This window comes from Pithys albifrons, chromosome 16 (assembly GCF_047495875.1).
Source record: "Pithys albifrons albifrons isolate INPA30051 chromosome 16, PitAlb_v1, whole genome shotgun sequence".
Classification (NCBI taxonomy): Eukaryota; Metazoa; Chordata; class Aves; order Passeriformes; family Thamnophilidae; genus Pithys; species Pithys albifrons.
This window is the reverse complement of record NC_092473.1, coordinates 15,792,243-15,816,369: the sequence shown is the minus strand read 5'-3', so window position 1 is coordinate 15,816,369 and position 24,127 is coordinate 15,792,243. Positions and strand designations below refer to the sequence as shown.

At 57.3% G+C, this 24,127-nt stretch overlaps 1 protein-coding gene across 1 annotated transcript in view; it reads left to right on the top strand.

Moving 5' to 3' along the window:
* Positions 1-23,438, top strand: part of HS3ST6 (heparan sulfate-glucosamine 3-sulfotransferase 6) — a 31,921-nt gene extending 8,483 nt beyond the window's left edge. Inside the window, exon 2 of the mRNA XM_071571081.1 lies at positions 22,184-23,438. Within this exon, the coding sequence (XP_071427182.1) occupies positions 22,184-22,799 (616 nt within the window). The 3' untranslated portion in view covers positions 22,800-23,438. The remainder of the gene's footprint in view (positions 1-22,183) is intronic.
* The last annotated feature ends 689 nt before the right edge of the window (positions 23,439-24,127 follow it).

Here is a 24,127-nt window from a genome sequence, read left to right as displayed (position 1 = left end):
CTTTGGGCTCGTTCAGCCGGGAATGAGCGGCCGCATTGTGCAAAGGAAAAAAATAAATAAAAGGACCCGCGGCTGATTGATAGGAAGGGACGAGCAAAGTGACAGATCCCGTCCCCGGAGGCCACTCCCGCCCCTGCCTCTTTCCTGGCGCTGTGTGGTGCTGCTTGGTGGGGATGCCCCAACTTCCAGCTGCTCTGGAGCCGCAGCATCCCCAACCCTGGGGCGGGAGGGGCTCTGCCAGCCCTGCTCTTCTCCCCACAGCAGCGCCCGGCCCAGGGCAGGAGGGCTCCTGTGGGGGCAGGAGACTTGTCTCACATCCTGGGGGTAGTTTTGGACTCCTCATGACAAGGACATGGAGGGGCTGGAGCATGTCCAGGGAAGGGAAGGGAGCTGGGAAGGGGCTGGGACAGCAGGAGGGGCTGAGGGAGCTGGTGGGGCTCAGCCTGGACAAAAGGAGGCTCAGGGGGGACCTTCTTACTCTCTGCAACTCCCTGACAGGAGAAGGTTGCTGGAGGGTATTGGGTTCTGCTCCCAGGGAACAAGGGACAGGCCTTAAGTTGTGCCAAGGAAGGTTTAGGTTGGATATTAAGGAATAATCTCTTTTCAGAAAGGGTTGTCCAGCAGTGGTGGAGTCCCCATCCCTGGAGAGATTTAAAAGCCACATGGATGTGGCACTTGGGGACATGAGTTAGTGGTGCCTTGGTAGAGCTGGGGGAATGCTGGACTCGATGATCTTTGATGGTTTTTCCAACCATAATGATTCCACGACTCCACAATTCTTGCTGTGGGCGAAATTAACCCCCAGAGCAAAGCACGGCAGATTCTGCCTCCTGCTGCAGCCCAAGGCGGGGCTGCCTCTCCTCACCACCGGGGCAGGATCCCAAAACGCCTCTGCCACCTCCGCAGCCCTATATCAGATTATTGGATTTGATTTTCCCCTCTCTGGAGCTCCCGCGGGTGCCGATCCCGCCCCAGAAGCTTCCCCTGCCTCCCTCTGCCTCTCGCCGTTGTGCCCCATCCCGCCCGTGCCACGGAGCTCCCCCGTAATTCCAAGTGACAACATCCCCCCCCGGACCCCCTGGCAGGGAGGAAACGTCGATAAAGTGGAAGCGAAAGAAACCCTCCAATTACCGGGAGCGCGGAGGGGCTCGATAAGTGCCATTGATCAGGAGCCTGTCAGCGCTGCCAGCACTGGCAGCAGCCGGGGGGCTGCTGGACACCCCTCCGCTCCCCGGGGGCTCTCGCGGGGGCTTCTGATGGCCGGGAAGGGCTTTTCCTGGACCTGCCCGGCTGCTCCATCCCTGCCCTGCGAGCGCCAGCCCGGCGGGGCGCGGCGGGTTCTCCATCGGCCGCTTCCTCCGGCGGCTCTTCTGTTTCTGAGTCGCGTTCCGAAGCCACACAAGCCTGAGAAAAAATTCAAGGCGCCGCTGCCAAGCGCTTTCGGCTGAGAATTCAGGTTTTGTTGAGGGACAGGATCGTTTGTCTCGGTGAAAAGGCCGTTTCGGGGGGAGGGCCGAGCGGGCCGTCCCCCCGCGGTGTCGCAGCCCCGATGGTGACAAGGCGCATCCGCTGCGCTGCCACCCGCGCGGCCCCGGAGCCGCTCCCGCACAAAGGCGCCGGCGGGCAGGGCTGGGCTGCTGCCAGGGCCAGGGAGAGAGGCAGCCCGAGGGGATCCTGCCCCGCGGGACCGCCTGCGCTGCGCTGAGGCAGAGCCGAGATGAGGGTCCGGTGCTGGAGCGTCCCAGCCCCCCCCGGGCCGGGGAAGGGGCCACGTGCAGGAGTGGGAGCAAACCTGCCGTGGTTGGGCACCATCCTGCCCTGGCATCCCGGGATTTTTGGGGTCCCGGCTGTCTCTGGCTGGGTCCTGCAGCTGAACTCACACTTTGGCGGTTATTTTGAGCTGGGCTGAAGAGGGAGGTTTGGTGGAAGGATGGCCAAGCTCTGTGGCTGCCTGTTTGGAGCTCAGAGCTTTTCTTAGGTAGCCTGGGTTAGGTGGGGGCATTGTAGGGTTTGGTTCTGTTGGAGCTCTATCCTGGTGTTGTCTCCAGGTCTCTCATGTCCCCAGTGCTGTGATTGTGTCTCTGGGTGCATCCCACCCCTCACCTTCTTCCAGTCACTGATGAAGGGGGTCCCCAGCCCTGCCAGCTCCACTGCAGATCTTTGGGCTGTTTGGGAGACCACCAAGCACTGCAAAGATCACCCAAACATTACCCAGGCCCTGGGGCATCATGGCATGGGGTGCACAGAACCCATGGAGCTCCCAGAACCACAGAGTACCTCAGGTTGGGAGGGGCCCATGAGGATCATCGAGTCCAACCCATCCCTGGTGCCCCAGTCCATCCCATGGGGGAGCAGATCCCACCAGCCTCAGGGAGGGTCCCAGCAGGTCACCATCATCACCCTGAGTGTGCCATGCTGGTCATTCCCCTCTGTGCTGATGGAGGGCTGTGTGCTGCTGGTGTCACCCACCCAGCACACCCACAGCACGCTCAGGGTGATCCTCATCTCATTACAAGGCAGATAACGAGGGACAGCTTGTTCAGGTCTGCTCTGGGTGTGTATATTAAAAATTAATATTCCTCTGTTTTGAGGAGTATCAGGGAGCGTGTCAGGATGTGCTGCATCCACGGGGCTGAGCAGGATCACAGCAAGGCCTCTGTCATCTTAAAGGTTCATAAAACCTGAATTACTGAACAGGAACTGGGAATGAGCAACTCCTTTCAGCATTAATCACTCTGGTGGGGCAAGACCTTTTCTAAACAGGTTTTTTTTTGGCAAACTTTAAATAGAGACAAATTCAGGCTTAAAGATTTAGTGACCACCTGACTCCAGCTGTGTCCAGCTGTGGGAGCCTCATGTCAGCATGACAGCCTGAGCTGCCTGGAAGTGTTAACACACACATTGTTGTAGAGGGTTTCTGGTTTCATGGAATTGTGGGTCAGTGACTGAGAGCATCAGTTGTGTGTGTGTGTGATGTACCCAGCCCTGACCCAAAACCAGTCCCCAAACCCCACAGTTCTGCCTGGGTGAAGTTGGAGCCAAGTTGATGGATGAAGAGGAAGAAAGACCAGTGCCCTTTGGAGAGAAATCTGGCTGTGAAACCCTCCTGAGCTCAGCTGGGATGCTCTTGGTGGCAGATCCCACTCTGTGCATGCAGCTGAACGTAAATTTCTAAAGTACAGTCTGGGTGCAGGGCAGGGTGGGAGCTCTCCTGATTTTGTTGGGAATCCAAAGAAATTTGATGATTATTTTGAGTCGTAGCTCCAGGAGTCATGGCACAGGGAGAGTTCAGTTCTTGTGAGGAGTCAGTATGTCCTGAAGACAAGAAATCTGATGTTTCAGGAACCAGAAGAAGCTTTGGAGAACCACAGACCATGTGTGTGTGCACAGCTGTATTTCGAGACAACCCCAGCTTGGGCAGGAATTTGGCTGAAGGTGGTTAATGTTCTTTCTCACCTGCAGCGAAACCTCAGCAGTTGTTTCTTGCAGAGTTGTGAAGCCACTGGAGATGCAAAGAAGCTCCCAGAGCAGCTCCCTGAGCAGCTCCCAGCCCAGCTCCCAAAGCATCTCCCAGAGCAGCTCCCAGCCCAGCTCCCAAAGCATCTCCCAAAGCAGCTCCCAAAGCAGCTCCCAGCTCAGCTCAGCTCCCAGTCCAGCTCCCAGTCCAGCTCCCAGCCCAGCTCCCAGCCCAGCTCCCAGTCCAGCTCCCAGTCCAGCTCCCAGCCCAGCTCCCAGCCCAGCTCCTAGCCCAGCTCCCAGTCCAGCTCCCAGCCCAGCTCCCAGTCCAGCTCCCAGTCCAGCTCCCAGCCCAGCTCCCAGCCCAGTTCCCAGGCCAGCTCCCAGCCCCAGGTGAGTGCTGGCAGCCCAGGGGAGGAGGGCGGCTCCATCACAGCTTGAAGGTCTCAGTGGATCAGAGGGGAGCAGTTGGGATCCTGCAGGAGGTGGAAGGATGCTGAGGCAGGCTCTGGGTGTCCCCACCAGAGACAGGCAGGTGTGTCCTGTGCCACCTGTGCCACCTCAGGGGACGATGACCAGCACGAGGCACTGCACGTGCTACACGTCAGTTCCTGCAGGCACCATTCAGGATGCAGAACAACTTAAAAGAGCAAGGAAAACTGTTGCCACTTCAAAACCCCTCTCGGAATTGATGCCAGGACTCCAACAGACTGATGCTCCTTTCTTCTCCTGTTAATTAATTCCTTTGCCTCCAGTGAATTTCCCCCCCTGAGCTGTGCTGCAATCAAAGGGCTGTGAGCAGCAAGGCTCACATTAGGAACAGACCCATCCAACCTTTTTTTAATCTCCTGTATCAGTTCCTTGTCTTTCCCCTGTGCTGCCACTCTGCAGCTGAAGCCCAGATGCCAGGAGATGACTTGCTGGAGGAGAGCTGGGGCACGCAAAGCCCTGGAATTGGCTCCCAGCAGGTCTCCTTTGCTGCAGCCAAGGGAAGAGCCCGGAGAGGTTTTGCTCAGAGACACAAAGGGGCAATTACGTGGTCACCTGAGAAGTGCCTGATGATTTACAGTGTTATTAAAAGGTGATGGTATGAGTAGAGAAGATTTGCAGCATCTGCATGGAAACCTCCATCCCTGACCCTCACACCCCACATCCCACCATATTAAATATCAGGGAGGCACCGGAGCCTGCGGGTCGCTTTGAGGGAGAGCCCTGCACATCTGGGAACACTTGGCTGGATACTTAAGCCCCTGGACAGTGTGTAATTCAATGTAATTCACTCCTTGCCCTGTTGTGGGCTCGGAGAGGCTGTTCCTGCTGGAAGGGAGGTCCTTGTCACTGCAGGCTCGTGGAAGAGGAACGTGCAGCCAGAGCTGATGTGAAGGTGAGGACGTGCTTTGCTGAGGGATGAGGGTCACACAGTGGGAAAGGAACTCATCTCCAGGGGGTGAAAGAGCCAGGGCTGGAGTCTTCAGGCCTGGTGGGAGCTCAGCCTGATCCCACCCAGCAGCTCTGTGTTCTCCACACATGATGGTGATGGGAGCTCCGAAAGAACCTCCATGGTCTCTTCCAGCACTAGAGGGACTCTGTGGCTGTCCTTGGCCAGACTGTTGGATCTCCTCCTCCTCCTCTTGCCCTCAGAAGTCTGTGGAAGTCCAGGGTGATGCTGTTGGCTCAGGTGGTGGGAGCCTGTGTTGCTGGAGCAGTGCAACATTCCTCTTCCTCCCTTTTCCATCCCATTATTTGCAGTTCTGGTTTCTGTCCCCCCTGGTTGGAGATGCTGCTTGTCAGAGGGGAGGAATCATCACTGGCAGGGACAGGTGCAGAGTGGGCTGCTGGGAGAAGACCAGCTGAGGTCCCACACCTTGACCAGGATGGCCTGGATGAGTTATCCCAGGTGTTATCCCACACATCAGAGGCAGCAGAGCCTGTGTGTGGTATGGCTGAAGAGCAGTGTGGGATGGGAGGGAAAACCCTCTTTTTGGAGACTCTGGCCCTCCATGGCTTCCCAGCTGGAGGAGCTCTCCCCTTCCAGCCCTGCCTGGCAGGATTTGGTGGGATATGGTTGGCTCCAGTGCAGTGATGCTGCTCTGCAGGAGTTCCCAGCCTGGAATCACATCTCACTCTGCCTTGTTTTGGGCATAGAGTGATTTTTAGGTACAAGTGGGAGATGGAAGAGGCTCTGATGGGTTTGTTCACCTGCTGGGAGCCTCCACCATGCTGAACTGGCAGGCTGTGCTTTGAGCTGAGCTGGAAATGAGCAGAGGGGAGGGTGCACATGTTTTCAGGGAACAGGGGAGAGCTGGCAGGGGTAGGGATAAAAGCAACATATGTCTGATTGAGCAAATGGAGAAATGCAGGCCAGATGGCTGGAAACACTAAGAACTGTGTAATAATTCCTAAAGTCTCTGCTCTCCACAGCAAGATTAGGGCACTTGCAATCTTTTCCTCTCTGCTCAGTTTGCCTCCTGGGCTGGCCACGTTCCTCGTGGCTTTGGGCAGAGCTCTTAATGCTGTTTGTGACCTTCAGGGATTTGTGGAATTGTTATCTGGGGTATAAATGTGAGGTACCACTCAGGGAGCAGCTGATGACTTGTAAGGGTGACCCTCTGGCCCAGGGCTGGGGCAGCCACAGCTTCTCTGGGCACCTGTGCCAGGGCCTGCCCACCCTCAGAGCCAAGAATTCCTTCCCAGTGTTCCATCCATCCCTCCCCTCTGGCAGTGGGAAGCCATTCCCCTTGTGCTGTCCCTCCACCCCTTGTCCCCAGTCCCTCTCCAGCTCTCCTGGAGCCCCTTCAGGCCCTGGCAGGGGCTCTGATGTCACTCTGGAGCCTTCTCTTGTCCAGGCTGAAAAGAGATATTGTGGTTTAGGGGAAAGGCTGATCTTTGTGCTCCTCCAGAGCCTCATGATCAGCGGCCAAGTGTCTCTGTGGATGGTTGTAAAAATAGATATTGTTGTCTTTGCTTTATACTCTGGGTTGTTCTGCCCTCAGGGGCTGTGGTGTCCCTGGGCAGACCCTGCTGACCCTGTGCAGGTACCAGGGATTTGGGAGCTGATCCCTCCTGGCTTGGTTGTGCTGCTGGAGGAACTCATGGGCCCCTCCCAAGGTGAGGACAATCCTAAAATTAAAAAATTGTAATTTTTAGGTGATCTTTCTGTAAAAAACCCACCCAACCAAAGTGCCTGGTGTCCTTGGAGGGGAAGGGCATGGCAGGAGCAGGAACTGCAGCTACATCAGGCTGGAAATCCGAAATAATCCAAAAATAACACAGGTTGCAGTTTTGGAAGTGTTTTCTTTCCTTGCACAGTGAGAGGGAGAAGAAAAAAAAAGAAATCTGTGTAGAAACCCTGTTTCGAGGAAATGAATTGCAAACAAGAAAAGCAAATTGGAGTTAATTCCTCTTTTCCAGGCACAGCCCCACTCGGGGAGGAGGAAGTGGAGGGATTTGGGGATCCAGCGATAGCGTCGCTGTTTGCTCATAACAAGCACAAACTGCAGTGGCTTTTAAGGCTTCAGAAGCTGGTTCTGATTAGGATCTTTTCTTTTGACAACTTTTTTTTTTTTTCAGGACAAAAAAAAAAGGAGGGGAAAGGGCTTTTTGTAACACAGTCAGGCTAAAGATGGGGGGAAATCTGTTTGAAATATGCAGGACCTGAAAGCAAATCTTGAGTGAATAATAAGTTTAACTGACCTTAAAATATCCCATTGCCATGAGGGATTTGAGAGTAATACTTCAAATGGATTTTTGATGAGGCTCTGCAGGCTGTGGGGAATTGAATATTTTTACCCAACACGTTTCCTGATCTAAATTTCCACAATAACCAGGAAAAAACTATTCAGAAATGCTTAAAGAAGGGTTTGTTTGGGGGTTTGTGTTGGTTTACTTTAAAGCTGCTGCTGTTCAGAGAAAAAACAATTTACTGGAAGGTCACTCTGCAGAATCACCTTTTCCCCCCCAAGATTAAATGTAATTCTGAAGTAGAATCTGTCCTGACCCCCAAATCCCAGGACAAACCATTCCTGTGGTCACTTCTCCCTTAGGGAGGAGCAACCAGCACTTTCTGAGCTGTCTGTCCATCCATCTGAGGGGACAATTCAACCATAAATGGACAGAAGGACATCCAGTGTCCCCAGGGGTGGGGGGCTGTGCCAAGGGCTCTCTCTGTGCCTTCCCCCAGCCTGGAAAACAGAGCACAAAGTGCCACTGTGTCAGTCCTTTGACCCAAGTAACAACCCAAGGAACTGCCTCAAGTTGTGCCAAGGGAGGTTTAGGTTGGATATGAGGAAAAATTTCCTCATGGAAAGGGTTGCCCAGCCCTGGCACAGCTGCCCAGGGCAGGGGTGGATCCCCATCCCTGGAGGGATTAAAAGCCCTGTGGATGTGGCACTTGGGGACATGGTTAGTGGTGGCCTTGGCAGTGCTGGGGGATGGTTGGACTCGATGACTTTGGAGGCTTTTCCACCCTAAACAATCCTGTGGTTCTAATTAATGCCCCATCTTGCCCTGGGCTGGCCCCTCTGATCCCACCTGGCTTTGGGCACTCCCAGGCTGGGGCAGCTGCTGGTGGATGTTTCCTGGGCTGGGGGTTATGGGGAAACAGCCCAGGTCGTGCTGCTGGTTCCTGTGTCTGTGGGCTCTGGTGCTTCCCCTTCCCAGCAGCTGCTCCCAAAGCTGCTGCACAGCAGGATCAGCTGCTGCAGCCTTGATGTTTGCAGTCCTTTAAATCACAACATCACTGAGGTTGGAAAAGCCTTCAAAGATCACCAAGCCCAGCCACTCCCCAGCACTGCCAAGGCCACCACTAACCCCTGTCCCCAGTGCCACATCCAGGTGGTTTTTAAATCCCTGCAGGGCTGAGGACTCATCCCTGCCCTGGGCAACTGTGCCAGGGCTGGGCAACCTTTTTTGAGGAGGAATTTTCCTGTTCCAGCCTGTCATGCTGTTCCAGCCCAGGCTCCTCAGGCTCTGCAGCCCAGCCTGGCTGGCCAGGGATGCAGGGATCGATCTGCCAGCAGGATGCTGGTCCCATCCATCATCCCTCTGCTCATCCATCACTGAAGTGTCTGGCTAAGGATGGGAATGGGCTGGCTCTGTAGGGTGTGGGACACAGATTCAAACTCCTGGCTGCTGGAATTGCTGGTGGGGGAGAGGGACACCCCCAAAGAGGGGCTGCCTGGGGGGCTGCTTTGTGGGAAGGGCATTGAGGCCTTTACAACTTCCCCAAAGGAGGTTTAGGGGCAAAGGGTGTGTTTCTCTTCCCTCTATAACTCTTCCCACTCAGATACCTGGTTCTGAGCAGGAGCTGGGGAGCCTGAAACCCAGCAAAGCAACTTACTGGTGGCACTGGTGTGGCTGGGGCTGGTGTGGCTGGGGCTAGTGTGGCTGGCACTGGTGTGGCTGGGGCTGGTGTGGATGACACTGGTGTGGCTGGGGCTGGTGTGGATGGCACTGGTGTGGATGGCACTGGTGTGGCTGGGACTGGTGTGGATGGCACTGGTGTGGCTGGGGCTGGTGTGGCTGGCACTGGTGTGGCTGGGGCTGGTGTGGATGGGACTGGTGTGGCTGGTGCTGGTGTGGCTGGCATTGGTGTGGCTGGGGCTGGTGTGGCTGGCACTGGTGTGGCTGGGGCTGGTGTGGTTGGGACTGGTGTGGTTGGGGCTGGTGTGGCTGGCGCTGGTGTGGCTGGGACTGGTGTGGCTGGCACTGGTGTGGCTGGGACTGGTGTGGCTGGGGCTGGTGTGGCTGGGGCTGGTGTGGCTGGCACTGGTGTGGCTGGCGCTGGTGTGGATGGCACTGGTGTGGCTGGCACTGGTGTGGCTGGGGTTGGTGTGGATGACACTGGTGTGGCTGGGGCTGGTGTGGCTGGCACTGGTGTGGATGACACTGGTGTGGCTGGCACTGGTGTGGCTGGGGCTGGTGTGGCTGGGGCTGGTGTGGCTGGCACTGGTGTGGCTGGGGCTGGTGTGGCTGGCACTGGTGTGGCTGGGGCTGCTGGTTCTGGGCTGTGCTGGAATTGCCTCCCCCTGAGCTGGGGACAGTGGTTGGTGCCCTGGACACCACTCAGCTGCAGATTTCCATAGGAAAGTGCATTTTGGATGCTTGTCCTCCCTCAAATCCAGCTGGAATTGGCCAGCAGGATCAGCCTGGCTGGGGGAGGATGGGCAGCCAGACCCTGTGATTGCTTAAGCCACATTTCCTTAGGAAACCAGGCTAAAAATAAGCAAAATCCAGTTCTTTCCCACAAGCAGCTCTGGCTGTCACAAACCAATGGTTTTGCAGTGAAGAAATGTTTTGTTAGAGAATTCCCAGTTGTTCTGCTGGAGAGAGGGAGGGAGGAAGGGAGCAGAAACACCAGGGTGAGAGACCCTGGCTGGGTGGAGCCCTCCCTCTGCATCACCTGGGGCTCACCCAGTGCTGGTGACACTTGGGAGCTGCCCAAGGCTCAGGAAGCATCATGGAATCCCAGCCTGGTTGGGGTTGGAAAGGACCTTTAAGACCATCCAACCCCTTGCCATGGGCAGGGACACTTCCACTAGACCAGGTTGCTCCAAGCTCTGTCCAACCTGGCCTGGGACATTTCTGAGCCTTCCCAACATCTCCACAGTCCCTTTCTGAAAGGCTGGAGAAACAGTTCCATTTCTTTTGCATCAAAGGGCATAATCCACCCACGTCTCCCTCCCTGGGGAGGGATTTCCTTTGCCTGGGGACCAGCTGAGCCTCGGTGTGAGGGGGGAGGCTGAGCTGGCACCCCATTGGGCTCCCAGCAGCATTCCCAGCAGCATTCCCAGCATCTCTGAGCCCCACTGGCTGGGCTTGGCTGGATTTCTGAGGCTTCTCCCTTACCTGTGGAGGAGGCAGTTCGGAGGTCCCACGTGATGGGCTGCAGGCTGGGCAGGGAAGCCCCCCACACACAGGGAAGTGGCTGAGCAGGTTGTTGGGAGGAAGAACCATTTGGCAGCTGCTCCATGTTGGGGCTCCTCTCCCCCTTCCCTTCACCCAGTTCCTGCTGGTGTTCCATTGGATGCCTCAGGATGGGATGGCCCAGGGCAGGCTGGGCTGTGCAAGGAATGGTGGATCCCATCCCTTCCACGCTCCAGGGCAAAGCTCCTTACCAGGAAATGAGGCTTTTGCTGATAGTAAAAAAAGAGCTAAATTTGTTTCTCATCTTTCCCCAGGCTGGATTACAAATTTGACACAGATGGGGAATCTTTGTTGTTTCTGTGGAAAACTGGATGTATTTTTCATCCCAACAAGAGCAGCCTGGCAGCCTCTGACCCGAGACAAGCACCAAACAACCCCATTCCTGGGCTTTTGGTGGTGGTGGAGGGACAGATGAGCTGCTCCAGCGTGGAGCTGTCTGAGCCCTCACAGAGAGGGGTGTTTGTGCAGGGTCAGAACCTTCTCTGGTGGGGCACAACAGCCAGGGGAGGACATGGTGGCCAGGACAAGGGGGTTTTAGGCTGAACTCTTCCCAGATCCAAGGAGGAGGCTCTGACCTGTGGCACTGGATGCAGGGATTGGCTGAGGGATCTTTTGTAACCTCCACACCAGGAAGGGAGGGCAAGGGATGGTTTTGGGCACCCTCAGGGCTTTGCTCTCCCACCACGGGGTGAAACCTCCCTGCTTTGAGATGGCCCCTTTGCCCTGCTCAGGGGAGGTGGTGCTGAGAAGGGCTGGGCAGGCCTGTCCATTCCTCATCCTTGCAGGTGATTTGCTCAGAGGGTCAGGGGTAACCGTCACCTCCAGATGGATTAACCTGGAGACAACCTGGGGCTCTGCAGGGCTGTTGCTGGTTCCAGGCCATCAGGTTCCTGCCAGGGCCAGGCAGCAGCAGCCCTGCCATCACCTGCCCGAGCTGTCAAAGGCATTACTGGCAAACGGGAATGCCTGGATCCTCCCTGGCTGGGGACCAGGGCTCTGCCAGCGTGGCAATGCTGCCTCAGCACATTTCTGCCCCTCCTGCCCATGTGCAGCTGTACATTCACTGCCCCCCATCCTTCCTTCTGTCCTCCCGCTGCCCCCTGTCCTCCCTCCTGTCCCTGCCCTCCCTGTCCCATCCCTGCAGTGCTCCCAGGGCTGCCTCCTGCGGGACATCTGCTCCCTGCCAGAGCCCCGCGGGTGTCTGTGCCCCAGCCAAGAGCTGGTGCTGCAGATGCTGCTGCTCCTCTGCCAACCACTGAACCCGGCCCAGGCACCTGCAGGGGTTTGGCTAAACTCAGGTAATTGCACCAATATGGTGCTTTTCCTCCCCTGGGCCAAACCCCACAGCTCTGGCATCGCTTTGGGCTGATTCTTGAAGCTGCTGCTCGTTCAGACAGAGCTGGGCTGGTCCAGCACCATGAGGTGAGGGCAGGAGGGCACTGCTGGCTCTGTCCCCACCCCTGTCCCCTCCGGGGCACCTCCTGCTCAGCCCCTGCTGCTGGCCCAGCACTGGAGGGGTTTGGTGCTGGGGCACGGGGTGTCCCCAAACACCCCCCAAACACCCAAACAGGTGGATGGTCCCAGCAGGATGGGATGGAGGGGGAGGAGCTGGGGATGAGTGAGGCACCAGCTCAGTTCTTCAGAGAAGGGGTGAATGGGATCCCCTTCACAGCTGGATTGAGGTGCAGGGTCACCAGTGACCTCAGTGAGCTTTATGGTCCCAAATTCCTTTGTGGATCTGGCCAAGAGAACTTAAAGCTGTCCCTGGAAAGGTGCTGCTGGATCCCCACGGCCCCACTGCCGACCTCAGCCCTGGCTCCAGCCCCCAGGCAAGGACTGATTTATGTCTTCTTAGGCAGCAATGAGACAGGTCTGGATGTGCTTCAGAACAGCTCGTGGCTGGTTGGAAGTCAAAGCTTCGAGCAGGACCCTGGTGCTTGTTCAGCAGGGAGAGCCAGGCTGGGAAAGCACCTCTGCAGGACCTCCATGAGATGCAGGCAGTGGAGCAGCACGTGGGGATGGAGAGACCTTGCCCTGCTGGCAGGGGACGGGCCTGCCCCTCGCTCAGAGCATCTTTGGTTTCCAAACCATCAGGTCCAACCATGATTAATTTCTATCCCACACCCACCTGAACCTTGGGGATGCCAGCAGGACCTGGTGGCCCTGGCACATGGCTCAGTTCCCAGCTCTGACCCAGGAACCAGGAAGTCCAAAGTGCCCATTTTGCCCATTTAAAAGATGAGAAGTTGTATAAATGACTTGAAAATGCTGGAATGAGTTATGTTAAAAATCATGAGGCTGGGGGGATCTTTTCTATTCCCTGAAAGCTCTTGGGGGTTCCCTTCACCCCCTCACCTGGAGGGATGGCTGTGCAGGAGGAGTGTGAGGAGTAGGATGAAGGGTTCTGGAGTGGACAGCCAGCCCTGCCAGTGGTGGCCTTGGAATGGCCATCTGGAGAGCTCAGCAGCCCCTTCCCCAGCGCTCTGCAAGGGTCCAGGCGGGCCGGGCCAGCCCCATACTGAGATCAAATAAACACAAATACGCTGAAATTATTCATGGCTCTGGGGACTTGTCTCGATGCCTCGTCAGCATCTGTTAATCAAATCAAAGCAGCTGCCAGTCCCGGCAGCGGGAAGGTCTCGCTCTGGCAGACATGTGTGGATCCCTCCTTTCTTCCTCCCTCACTCCCGCTGCTCCTGCACCTGCGGCAGGATTGGGCCCGGGGTGCCAAGGGGGGTCCTGCCCCTGTGCCCCCCTGGGGCTGGCAGGGTGGGCAGGGCTGCTGGGGCTGCCCCTCACCTGCACCCCGGCATCGGGGCAAGGAGGGGGCACAGGACCTGCCAGCACAGAGGGTGAGGGGGGTCCTGCCACCTGCACTGTGCCCTCGTTCATTAGGCTCAGCTAATTAGCTGAGGGCTTGTGGCTGAGGCCAGCACTGCTGTGGGCTGGGAGTCCCTGCAGCCTCTGCCCCCAAGGACACGACACTGAGGGGATGGATGCACTTGGAATGGCAGTGACAGCACAAGGGGAATGGCCTCCCACTGCCAGGGGCAGGCTTGGATGGGATATTGGGAAGGAATTCCTGACTGGGAGGGTGGGCAGGCCCTGGCACAGGTGCCCAGAGAAGCTGTGGCTGCCCCAGCCCTGGGAGTGTCCAAGGCCAGGCTGGACAGGGCTTGGAGCACCCTGGGCTGGTGGGAGGTGTCCCTGCCCATGGCAGGGGGTGGCACTGGATGAGTTTTGAAGTCCTTTCTTTTTCTTTTTGCTCAGTCAAGCACCGGGATGTGGAAGAATTCCCATTTCTGCTCCACATGTAACTTTAAACCTTGAAAAAAAGCGATTTTTGTGACCTTTTTATGCCCTTCCTGTGCTCTCCTCCATTTAGGTGGGAAACAGGGAACAACCAGCCCGTTGCTGCAAGGGAATAATTTAGTGGAAACCAGTCTGTGTATTTTTCTTAATTTGTAATTGAAAACAACAACCTTAGAGATACTTAAAGTGATCCCAGGGATTTTTTTCAGTTTTTATTTAACAGCAAAAGCTTTTTGCATCTGAACAGCTTGCTTGGAGTGTTCAGACTGGGAACAACTGGTCCATAAAAAAATAGCTGGAATCGCCCAAGTGTGTGTTCATCGTGTCACAGCCACCAGCTCAGGGGGTGCACTGGGACAGTCGGGGGCGGGGGGTGCCCTCCCCTCCCCTCCCCATCCGGAGCTGCACAGCCCCCAAGAGCAATTTTTCCTTCTGGATTGGAGCGCCCAAGGATCGCAGTTGGCGGGGGATAAAACCTGCCCGCAGGGTGTGGGTGCAGGGGAGGGGAATTTGGCTTTGCCCGCGCTCAGACAGCGGGTCAGGTCAGAAGGCACAGGATGCCTGCGGAGGGCAGAGCGTGTTTAAGGGCTGCCGGTGCTGAAAGGTGCAATAATCCACCGGATTACTTTCCGGGGGAGCTGCAGGAAAATTTACTGCCTTGGAAAGGGATTAGCACAGCGCCGCTGCCAGCGGATTTCTCCCCTTTCTTTTCCTAAGAGGAAGGAAGCTTTTCATTGAATTCCTGCTGCGAGCGCCGCTCCCCCCCAGGCACCGCAGTTCCCACAGCTTGGAAGGGGAGAAGAAAGTCGGGATGATGCCCGTTTTCATCCTGATCTCCCCTCTCAGGTGTGAGAGGGAAATCCAACCCTTATTTGCACTCTACCGGTGTGAGGTCACAGGTGAGCGGCGCCTTCCCTGCTCCGAGCCTGGAGGTGCTAAATAGGAGGAGGAATAAAGAGGAGGAGGGACGAACAGGAGAAGGGATGGGGTCCAGGCGGATTTCTCCAAGCCCCAGCTGCAGGAACAGGCTTTGCAGCGATGCCACGGCAGCCAAGAGAGCCCCAACCCTGAGCATCCCTCCCTGCTGGTGGGGACCAGCCCGAGTGCTGCATCCCCATCCCGAGCTCTGCCCTGGCAGAGAAAGGGGCTGGAACAGCTTCCCATCCTGAACCCAGGGCCACTCCAGCACCGAGTTCCCAAGTCCTTTAATAGTTCCACCCCCCGGGCCGGGGCTTGGCAGGGGGGGCTGGTTTTGTTTGATTTCCTTCCCCTGGAAGGCAGGAGGGCGGGGGCCGGGCCAGCAAACCCCTTTAATTGTGTGCAATGAAGGCTGACAGTGCCGAGGCGCAGCCTTTAAAAGGGGTACTGAACCTTTAATTCCTGAATAAATCATCTCCAGTCTGTTGCTCCTTCATCTGCAAGCTGTTTGAGCGCGGCTACACAGGCACTGCTGGGAAGGGTCACTGGGAGATCAGAGCCCTCGGTTGACCCGGGTCACAGGCAAGACACCTGCCACAGGCTGTCCCCGCGCCCCCGGGACGGGCAGCCAGGGCTCGCTGGGGAGCCGGGCGGGGGAAGAGGAGCTCTAATTGCTGCCACACAGACGAGGCTCATTCCGGAGGGACAGAGGCTGGTGTGCCCGCAGCAGCCCCAGCCCCAGCCCAGCATCCCACCGCGGCTGGGCACGTGCCAGCCCCTGCTTCCTGAGGGGTTTCTGGGCACCCAGTGCCCTGCTGTGTCTGGGCAGCCCCCATTTTCTGAAAGGTTCCTGGGGGTTCATGGAACTGTTCTGTTTCCCACCTGTTTAAACCCAAGCAGTGGATTCAGCTGCTGTTTCACTCATGGTTCTTCAAAACCCATCTGTGCTTGTTGCAAGGGGGATGTTGCTCAGCACGGGGGTGGTTTTGCTTCAGATCCTCTTTCAGCCACTGAGGCAGCACCTCCTGCTGTTGTTCCCTCTCTGGGTGAGCTCTGGAGGCAGGAATTGCCCCCATGGACTGTAGCTGATGACTCCATCAGTGAGCAGCAGTGCCAGGGTGCTCTTTTCAGACCCTTTCACTGAGCAGCCATGCCAGGGTGGCCATGGCTTTGTGCCATGGCCCAGGGGCACCACCTTTGGCACAGGCACAGGGGGATCCCAGCAGTGCTGACTGTGAGGGGTCCCTGGCACAGGCAGCTGCTTGGATTTTTGGGGTGAGCCCCACACTGGGGAATGGTCAGGAGGGACTGTCTCTGAACCCCATGGATGCTGAGGCCAAGCAGCCCCTTCTCCAGCACTGTAGCTCTGGAGCAAGGAAGGAGCTGTGTCCTTATTAAGGCTGATTCCTGCTCTCCATAATCCCAGGCCATGATGTGCATTCACCAGAGTCTGTTGGCTGTAACATCCTTGCAAGGAAAAAACCTTCAGGGCCTGGAGCTGCCCATAACTGCAGCCTCTGGCCATCCATGGGGCAGGATGGGGATGGAAGTGCCAGGTGGCCAAGGGGGGCAGGATGGAGGTGCGTGGGGTTGGGGAGGGCACAGCCTTTTTTGTCCCTTCCTGCCAAGGAACTTGAGGCCACAGAGGTCTGAGGGACTCTGTAGATTGGCAGAGCAGACACGGTTTCCCTGATGGCCCCAGTTCTTGTGGGGGTTAATAACTGGGTGTCAGTGACTGGTGAAAGCAGCCACTCCATTAGAAATGCAAATGTTGGCTGCAGCTTCTCCCCTTTCCCTCCCTCCACATCTCCCACATCTTGATGCCACGTCAAACACAAAACTCCCTGGCTCGTGGCCCTCCCCAGAGCCCCCAGACCCCACTGCTGCTGCCCTGCAGCCCCTGCCCTTTGCAGCTGGTGAGGAAACCCCTCGGGAAGGGTCTGGGGGGGGCTTGGACCCTCTGGGAAGCAACCCAGGCTGGCAGCAGCACCCAGTCCATCACAGTTCCCTCCTCTCTGAGCCTCTGTCTCCACCTGAATCCCAGTCCAGGGGCCCAGTCCCCCGTGATCTGGTGCTGGGAGAGCTCTGGGGTCCTCTCTGCTGATTGGAGACCCCCCAGCCGTGGTCTTGGGCTCTGGTTTAATGGGGTGGGGGGCAGAGCAGGCTCTGGGGGCTGCCCGGGGTGCCCAGCTGGGGGCAGGGCCATGCAAACCTCCTCCATGTTTCATGTATCCAACTGTAATTAGGAGCAAAGGGCAGGGGGGTGCAAGGGAGCATTAATAAATTATCTTCCTTGTTGTTAATTGACGTGTCTCAGTCAGCCCGTGGTGGAGCCCAGGGCTTGGCTTCCCTTCCAGCCACATCACAGCCTTGTTACTGCCTCATTAGCATATGCAGGGTCCCTGCTTAAAGCCAATTAGCTCCCGGCCAGGCCTGATTGGGAAGCCGTGGCCTCATTTGCACATTTTTGAATTGGTGAAAGAATCAAAAATAATGGAGGCAGCTCGAGGATGGGGAATGCCAGGGGGGCTCTGAGGGCTGGGGGGCACTGGCAGGACCCGCTGCCTCCTCCGAGGGGCAGTGGGGAAGGAGAGGGGGAATGGCACAGTAATGAGGAGTGGGAAGGAACGGGGGATAATTTGCTCCCGGGCGGTTCGGGGAGTGCAGCCTTCCCAGCTCAGCCTTCCCTTCCAGCTCAGCCTTCCCTCCCAGTTCCTCCTTCCCAGCTCTGCCTTCCCTCCCAGTTCACCCTTCCCAGCTCAGCCTTCCCTCCCAGTTCATCCTCCCACGCTCAGCCTTCCCAGTTTAGCTGCCCATGCCCTGCAGAGGTTCCACAGATGTCCCAGTGCTTCCTCCTGGCAGAGAAGCTCCTGGAGTGGCCTGGGATGGGGGTACAAGCACAGGAGCCCACACACCTGCCCTGGTTTTGGGGAAATGGGGTCTGGCGTGCCCCCAGCAGCTGGGGGAGCCTTGGCAGAGCCTGGGGCAGGATCCAGGGCTGGGGCTGTCCCTCCCCACGCCCTGTCCCCCTCCCTGCTTTCTCACACCTTGTTTCCCAGCAAAGGTGCTGCCATTCGAGCTGCCTGGCAGGACAAGGCTGGTATCTCCAAGTTTCCATAACTGGTTCCAGTTTAACAACTTCGTAGCTGCCGCGGGGGCACAAAGGCAGCCTTGTCCCTCGCCTCAGATAAGCCTGGGGGGCGATTCATATGCAGATCCGGGTGGTACCGGGGTCTGCTGGGAGAGGATAAATCTGTCCCCAGCCTTGTCCCTCTCTCCCGGTTCCAAACTGTTTTACATTTACACAAAAACGATTCTGTCCCCCCCCCTCGAGCCCCTGTCACCCTGCCCAGGAGGGAGGGGGTCCCCTGGAGGCGCGGGGTGTCCCCTGCCCAAGGGTTTTGTCCCCCACGTCATCCCATGGCCCATCTTAGTGCCTTGAAAGAGTCACTTTCTTTGGCCTGCAGAAAGCTCTCAACCATGTCCCACCCAGGAGAAATCCCCCCCTTTCACTCCTTTTGTCTGGGCTCTTTGGTCAATGCACATTTTTTAAAAATAATAATAGGGAAGGGCTTTTCCTCCCCTTTTTCTTCTTGGTGGTAACCCAGAACCTGCAAGCCTTGACCCCAGAGCCCCCATCCCCCTGATCTGATGGCCCCATCACCCTTGTGGTTACTCTGGGGTTTGGGGTCTGCCAGCACAGGTTGGACCTGTGGCCATGCTAAGCTTCTGCCTGGCATTTCAGTGGGCATGAATTGTGGGCTGTCCTGGTTTTGGCTGAGATAGAATCAATTTTCTCCCTGCCATGGGTGTTATCTCAGGGATGCTTTGGGCCCCAGAGTTATTCCCAGTGAGGTGCATCCCTGGGCACTCAGCCTGGAGTTCTCCTTCCTCTGCACCAAAATCATCCAGAGCTGAGGATCACAAACCAATTAACTCTGCAAAGTTATGTCGGCCCAGTTTTTGAAGTCTGCTTTGATTCCCTGCCTGCTGTGGCTGTTAATCAGTATTTAATGCACTTCTACATTTTTATAACCACTTTGTCTGCTGGAACTCACTGTGTGTTACCTCAACAGAGGAAACATTTCACAGGTTGAATATCTCCATGTAGGAAATCCCATTTCTGATGCCTCTCAAATGCCACTTGTTTTATTAATTAAAAATCAAACTCTACCAGCCTAATAGGAAGGTAAAAGGTTTATCCCTCCTCCTGGGCACACAGTCTCCTCTGGAAATCCCAGCTCCTCCCAAGGCTGCTGGGGCTCCCCCACTGCAGTGCCAGGTACCTGTGGGCACTGCGTGGCATTCCCACGGCGTTCTCTTAAGGTCAGTAAGAATTAACTGCAAATTTAATTACAGTTTCTAATGTTTGCATTAAAGTGGAGCGTAACAAAGCCTGCTCTGCTCTTTGCCAGTTTAAGCCAGATCTGGAGGGAGCCTGGGGTTATCAATAATTAACTGGGGTAATTTAGAGGAAAGTATTAGGGAGTTAATGATAATGTGAAATTGTGTAATTATCTCCCAGGTAGGTGGGGGTGATGGAGCTGCTGAGGAAGAGAAGGTGGGGCACAGTTAAGTCTTGGAGGCTGCTGTTCCCAACAGGATCCCAGGATGTTGGTGCCAGCTGTCCCTGCTGGGGGGCACTTTGGGGGGCTCTGCAGCCCATCACAGGCACAGGGGCCACTGACCTGGTGGTACCTGTGCAAACTGAGCTGCCCCAGTGTGGGGTTTATTAAACACTCTCTGTTAATTACATGGTAATTAAGCCTTGGACGGCATTAGTTACAGCAGGTGCATGTCCTGTGTGCTGAGAAGCCCTGGGCCAGCAGGATGGGTGCAGGGAAGGTGCTGGTACTGCTGGGTGTGGGTGAGTGGGGTCCTGGGGGTCCCCTTAGGGATGCTCTTGGCACTGTGGGGCTTGGCCTGACCCTTGTTGTCTCTCTGCAAGAAGGAAGAGAGGGGCAAGAGAGCTTTTCCAGCTGTGGCTGCTCCATCCCTGGGAGTGCCCAAGGCAAGGTTGGACAGGGCTTGGAGCAACCTGGGATCGTGGTAGGTGTCCCTGCCCATGGCAGGGGTGGCACTGGGTGGGCTCCTGGAGCCCCCCTGTTGCAGAGGGAGCTCAGGGGTCTCCTCTCTGGTTTGTGTCCTTGGGAACACCGGGATGGCATCAGCACCAAACCCAAATCACTTGTGTTTTCCCAAGGCTGAGCACAGCCAAGAATTCCCAGTCACAGTCGGTGCTGGGTTTGGAGCACAGGCTGAGGAAATGCTGTGGTTTAACGTGGACTCTCCAGCACCTCCAGACACGTCATCCCCAGGGTTTGCTGCTGACAATAAACATTTTATTGCCCACTGAGGAGGGGGACTGGCTTAGGTCCTAAGCCCACGTTTGCTGAGAGGGCCTGGGGTGGCTGAGCAGGGGGAAGGAGCTGCTGTGCTGCACAGAAATCCCAGTGGGCTCCGGGGAAGCATCACAGAGATGCCACAGCAAGTTGCCTGGAGAAGCTGCATGAAGCAGCCTGGGAGACCCTGTGGCACTTCCTGAGTGGAATTAGGGATGCTTGGCTGGCAGGGAAGCCCAGGCTGCAGCGTGGAGGGTGCTCCCAGGAAGGGTGGAGGGTGCTCCCAGGAGGGGTCAGGATGCTCCCAGGAAGGGCTGAAGGTGCTCCCAGGAGGGGTGGAGGGTGCTCCCAGGAAGGGCTGAAGGTGCTCCCAGGAGGGGTCAGGATGCTCCCGGGAAGGGTTGAAGGTGCTCCCAGGAGGGGTGGAGGGTGCTCCCAGGAAGGGCTGAAGGTGCTCCCAGGAGGGGTCAGGATGCTCCCAGGAAGGGTTGAAGGTGCTCCCAGGAAGGGTTGAAGGTGCTCTCAGGAGGGGTGGAGGGTGCTCCCAGGAAGGGCTGAAGGTGCTCCCAGGAGGGGTCAGGATGCTCCCAGGAGGGGTCAGGATGCTCCCAGGAAGGGTTGAAGGTGCTCCCAGGAGGGGTGGAGGGGTGTTTCCACTGGGTTTGGAGCTGTGCCGTTGGTTTTTCCATGGTTATGGGCAAGCACAGCAGGGAGGGGTCAGGTGTGGGTGTGAGGGTCTGATCCTGGTTTGGGGAGATGCTTCCCAGCAGGAACTCTCTCAGTCAGCCTCTCTCACAAGCACTGATATTTGGGGTGGGGGGAAAGGTGCTGGAAAGGATGGGGGGAGCACCCCTGGCTGCCCCAGGATTTATGGAGCCCCAAAGGGCATCCCCCTGCCATGCTGCCAGGAGAGGCCACTGGGAACAAGAAGTGGCTCAAAACCACTGGCATTGTGCAGAAATTAAAAAATAAAATTGTGTGTGGGAAGCCACGAGTGGCTTTTGCCTCCTGTGTGGGGGAGGGAGTTGTGCAGGGCCAGCCCCCTCACAAGTGCTTTCAATAAAGTGTTCTTTCCTGCATCCGGGGGAAGAATCCCAGAAACCTCAAGCTTTTCCCGTTACATAAGGAGCAGATGCTGCTGGGCAGAGCCCTGACTTCCCCCAGCACAGCCTTGGCTGCAGCGTGGCCTGTCCCTGTCCCCAACCACTCCCCATTGGGCACAACCCTCCAAGAGTGGGATGGGGATCCCAGAGCAGCCGTGGCTGCCCCATCCTTGTGAGTGTCCAAGGCCAGGTTGGACAGGGCTTGGAGCACCCTGGGCTGGTGGGAGGTGTCCCTGCCCATGGCAGGGGTGGCACTGGATGGCCTGTTGGTGCCTTCCCAAACCATTCCAGGATTCTGTGATTGTTCCTGGGGGAGGGCTCTGGGGCAGGTGCCTGTGCTAGTGGCAGGGAGGACCCGTTCTGTCACACAGGGTGACACGGCTGGGTAATTTCTCTGGTAATTAATGCCTCATTAAAGTGCACGAGGGAACAATCAGGGCAGTGCATTTTCCCTGGCACAATGGCTGGGCCCTCCGAGGGTTTCTGCCTTTATTTTAAAAAAAAAGGAAACAGTCTTTTTTTGGCCTTAACTGCTCGAGCTCTGGAAGCAGAGGAGGAGGGAGCCTTGGTGGGCATCTCCATCTGCAGCTACTGCTTGGGCATCACCCCTGGGATGGGATTTTCCTCTTTGCAATCCCACGTGGTGGGGCTGCTCCTCCAGGACATGGAATTTGTCTGGGGGCTGAGGATGAAAACCAGCCCTGTCCCCAAATGTATGTAGGGGGTCCTGGAGTGTCCTGGGAAAGGAGGGATTTCTGGACTGGAAAGGGGGTTGTTGGGGACCTCCAAGGGGGGCCAAAAGCAGGTGCCCTCTGGACTGTGCTGCTGGTGAGACAGAGTGTCAGGGAGTCCCTTCCCAGGGACAGACTCTGGAGGGGACCAAGGGGACACTGAGACAGGGGGAGCAGAAAGGAGAGCCTGGGACACAGGGACTCCTAGGAAGGATCTTGAAGACGAGGATGTGACCAGTGGGGTGTGAAAAGGTCATGTCCCTGCCTGGCAGGAGGAAAGGAGGGAAGTGGTTGTTGTTGGGAAGCCCCTGAGCATTTCTGGCCAGGTTTGGGGACTTGTTCCTGATCACTGTGGCATCAGCTGTGCCTTGAGCTGTGACTGTCCCTGTCTCCCCAGGAGCCTGATGCCCCGGACTCTGGAGGGGCAGATCACCATGGAGAAGACCCCCAGCTACTTCGTCACCAAGGAGGCCCCGCGGCGCATCTACAACATGTCCCGCGACACGAAGCTGATCGTGGTGGTGCGGAACCCGGTCACCAGGGCCATCTCGGACTACACACAGACCCTCTCCAAGAACCCCTCCATCCCCACCTTCCAGGCCCTGGCCTTCAAGAACGTCAGCACGGGCCTGATCGACACGAGCTGGAGCGCGGTGCGGATCGGGATCTACGCCAAGCACCTGGACAACTGGCTGCAGTACTTCCCCCTCTCCAAATTCCTCTTCGTCAGCGGCGAGAGGCTCGTCAGCGACCCAGCCGGGGAGATGGGCCGTGTCCAGGACTTCCTGGGGCTCCAGAGGGTGGTGACAGGCAAACATTTCTACTTCAATGAGACCAAGGGCTTCCCCTGCCTGAAGAAGCCGGAGGGCAGCAAACCCCGTTGTCTGGGCAAGTCCAAGGGGCGGCCGCACCCCAGGATCGACGCGCGGGTGGTGCAGCGTCTGCGGGAGTTCTACAGACCCTTCAACATGAAGTTCTATCAGATGACAGGGCAGGACTTCGGGTGGGACTGAGCCATCCGTGGGGCACACCACCACACTGGGACCTGGTCTGCCCAGCAGCGTTTGGAGCCAGGACTGTGGTGCTCATGGCTGCGGGGGACCAGGGATGGTCATGGCCATGGTGGTCCAGGGATGGTCATGGTGGTCCAGGGATGGTCATGGCCATGGTGGTCCAGGGCTGGTCATGGAGATCCAGGGCTGGTCATGGCCATGGTGGTCCAGGGCTGGTCATGGTGGTCCAGGGCTGGTCATGGCCATGGTGGTCCAGGGATGGTCATGGCGGTCCAGGTATGGTCATGGCGGTCCAGGGATGGTCATGGCCATGGTGGTCCAGGGCTGGTCATGGCCATGGTGGTCCAGGGATGGCCATGGTGGTCCAGGGATGGCCATGGTGGTCCAGAGCTGGTCATGGAGGTCCAGGGCTGGTCACGGCCATGGTGGTCCAGGGATGCTCGTGCCTGCCATGATCCAGAAATGCCCATGGTCATTGTGCAGGGATGCTCGTGGTCATTGTGGTCCAGGGATGCTCGTGGCCACCCCACCAGCAACCTCCTCCCTTCGTTCTAATTTATATCGGACCTTTTCTGGCAAGAAATGGACTTTTCTGGAGTAGAGAGAAATATTTAAAAAATAAAACCACAGATGAGCCCTCTCCCCTCCCTGACCAGATTAAATATTCTTCCATATAAATCTTGCTATTCTGTATTAACCAGGACCATTCTGGGTGGTGAGTGGGACGTGAGTGTGGGGTTGGGGGGTGTGATGTGGGGTTGGGGGGGGTGAGTGTGGGGTTGGGGGGTGTGAGTGTGGGGTTGGGGGGCTGTGAGTGTGGGGTTGTGGGGGTGTGAGTGTGGGGTTGTGGGGGTGTGAGTGTGGGGTTGGGGGGGTGTGAGTGTGGGGTTGGGGGGGTGTGAGTGTGGGGTTGGGGGGGGGTGAGTGTGGGGTTGGGGGGGTGTGAGTGTGGGGTTGGGGGGTGTGAGTGTGGGGTTGGGGGCTGTGAGTGTGGGGTTGGGGGGTGTGAGTGTGGGGTTGGGGGGGTGAGTGTGGGGTTGGGGTCTGTGAGTGTGGGGTTGGGGGGTGTGAGTGTGGGGTTGGGAGATGTGAGTGTGGGGTTGGGGGGTGTGAGTGTGGGGTTGGGGGGGTGTGAGTGTGGGGTTGGGGGGGTGTGAGTGTGGGGTTGGGGGGTGTGAGTGTGGGGTTGGGGGGTGTGAGTGTGGGGTTGGGGGGGGTGAGTGTGGGGTTGGGGGGGTGAGTGTGGGGGTGGGGGGTGTGAGTGTGGGGTTGGGAGATGTGAGTGTGGGGTTGGGAGATGTGAGTGTGGAGCTGATGGACTCACCATC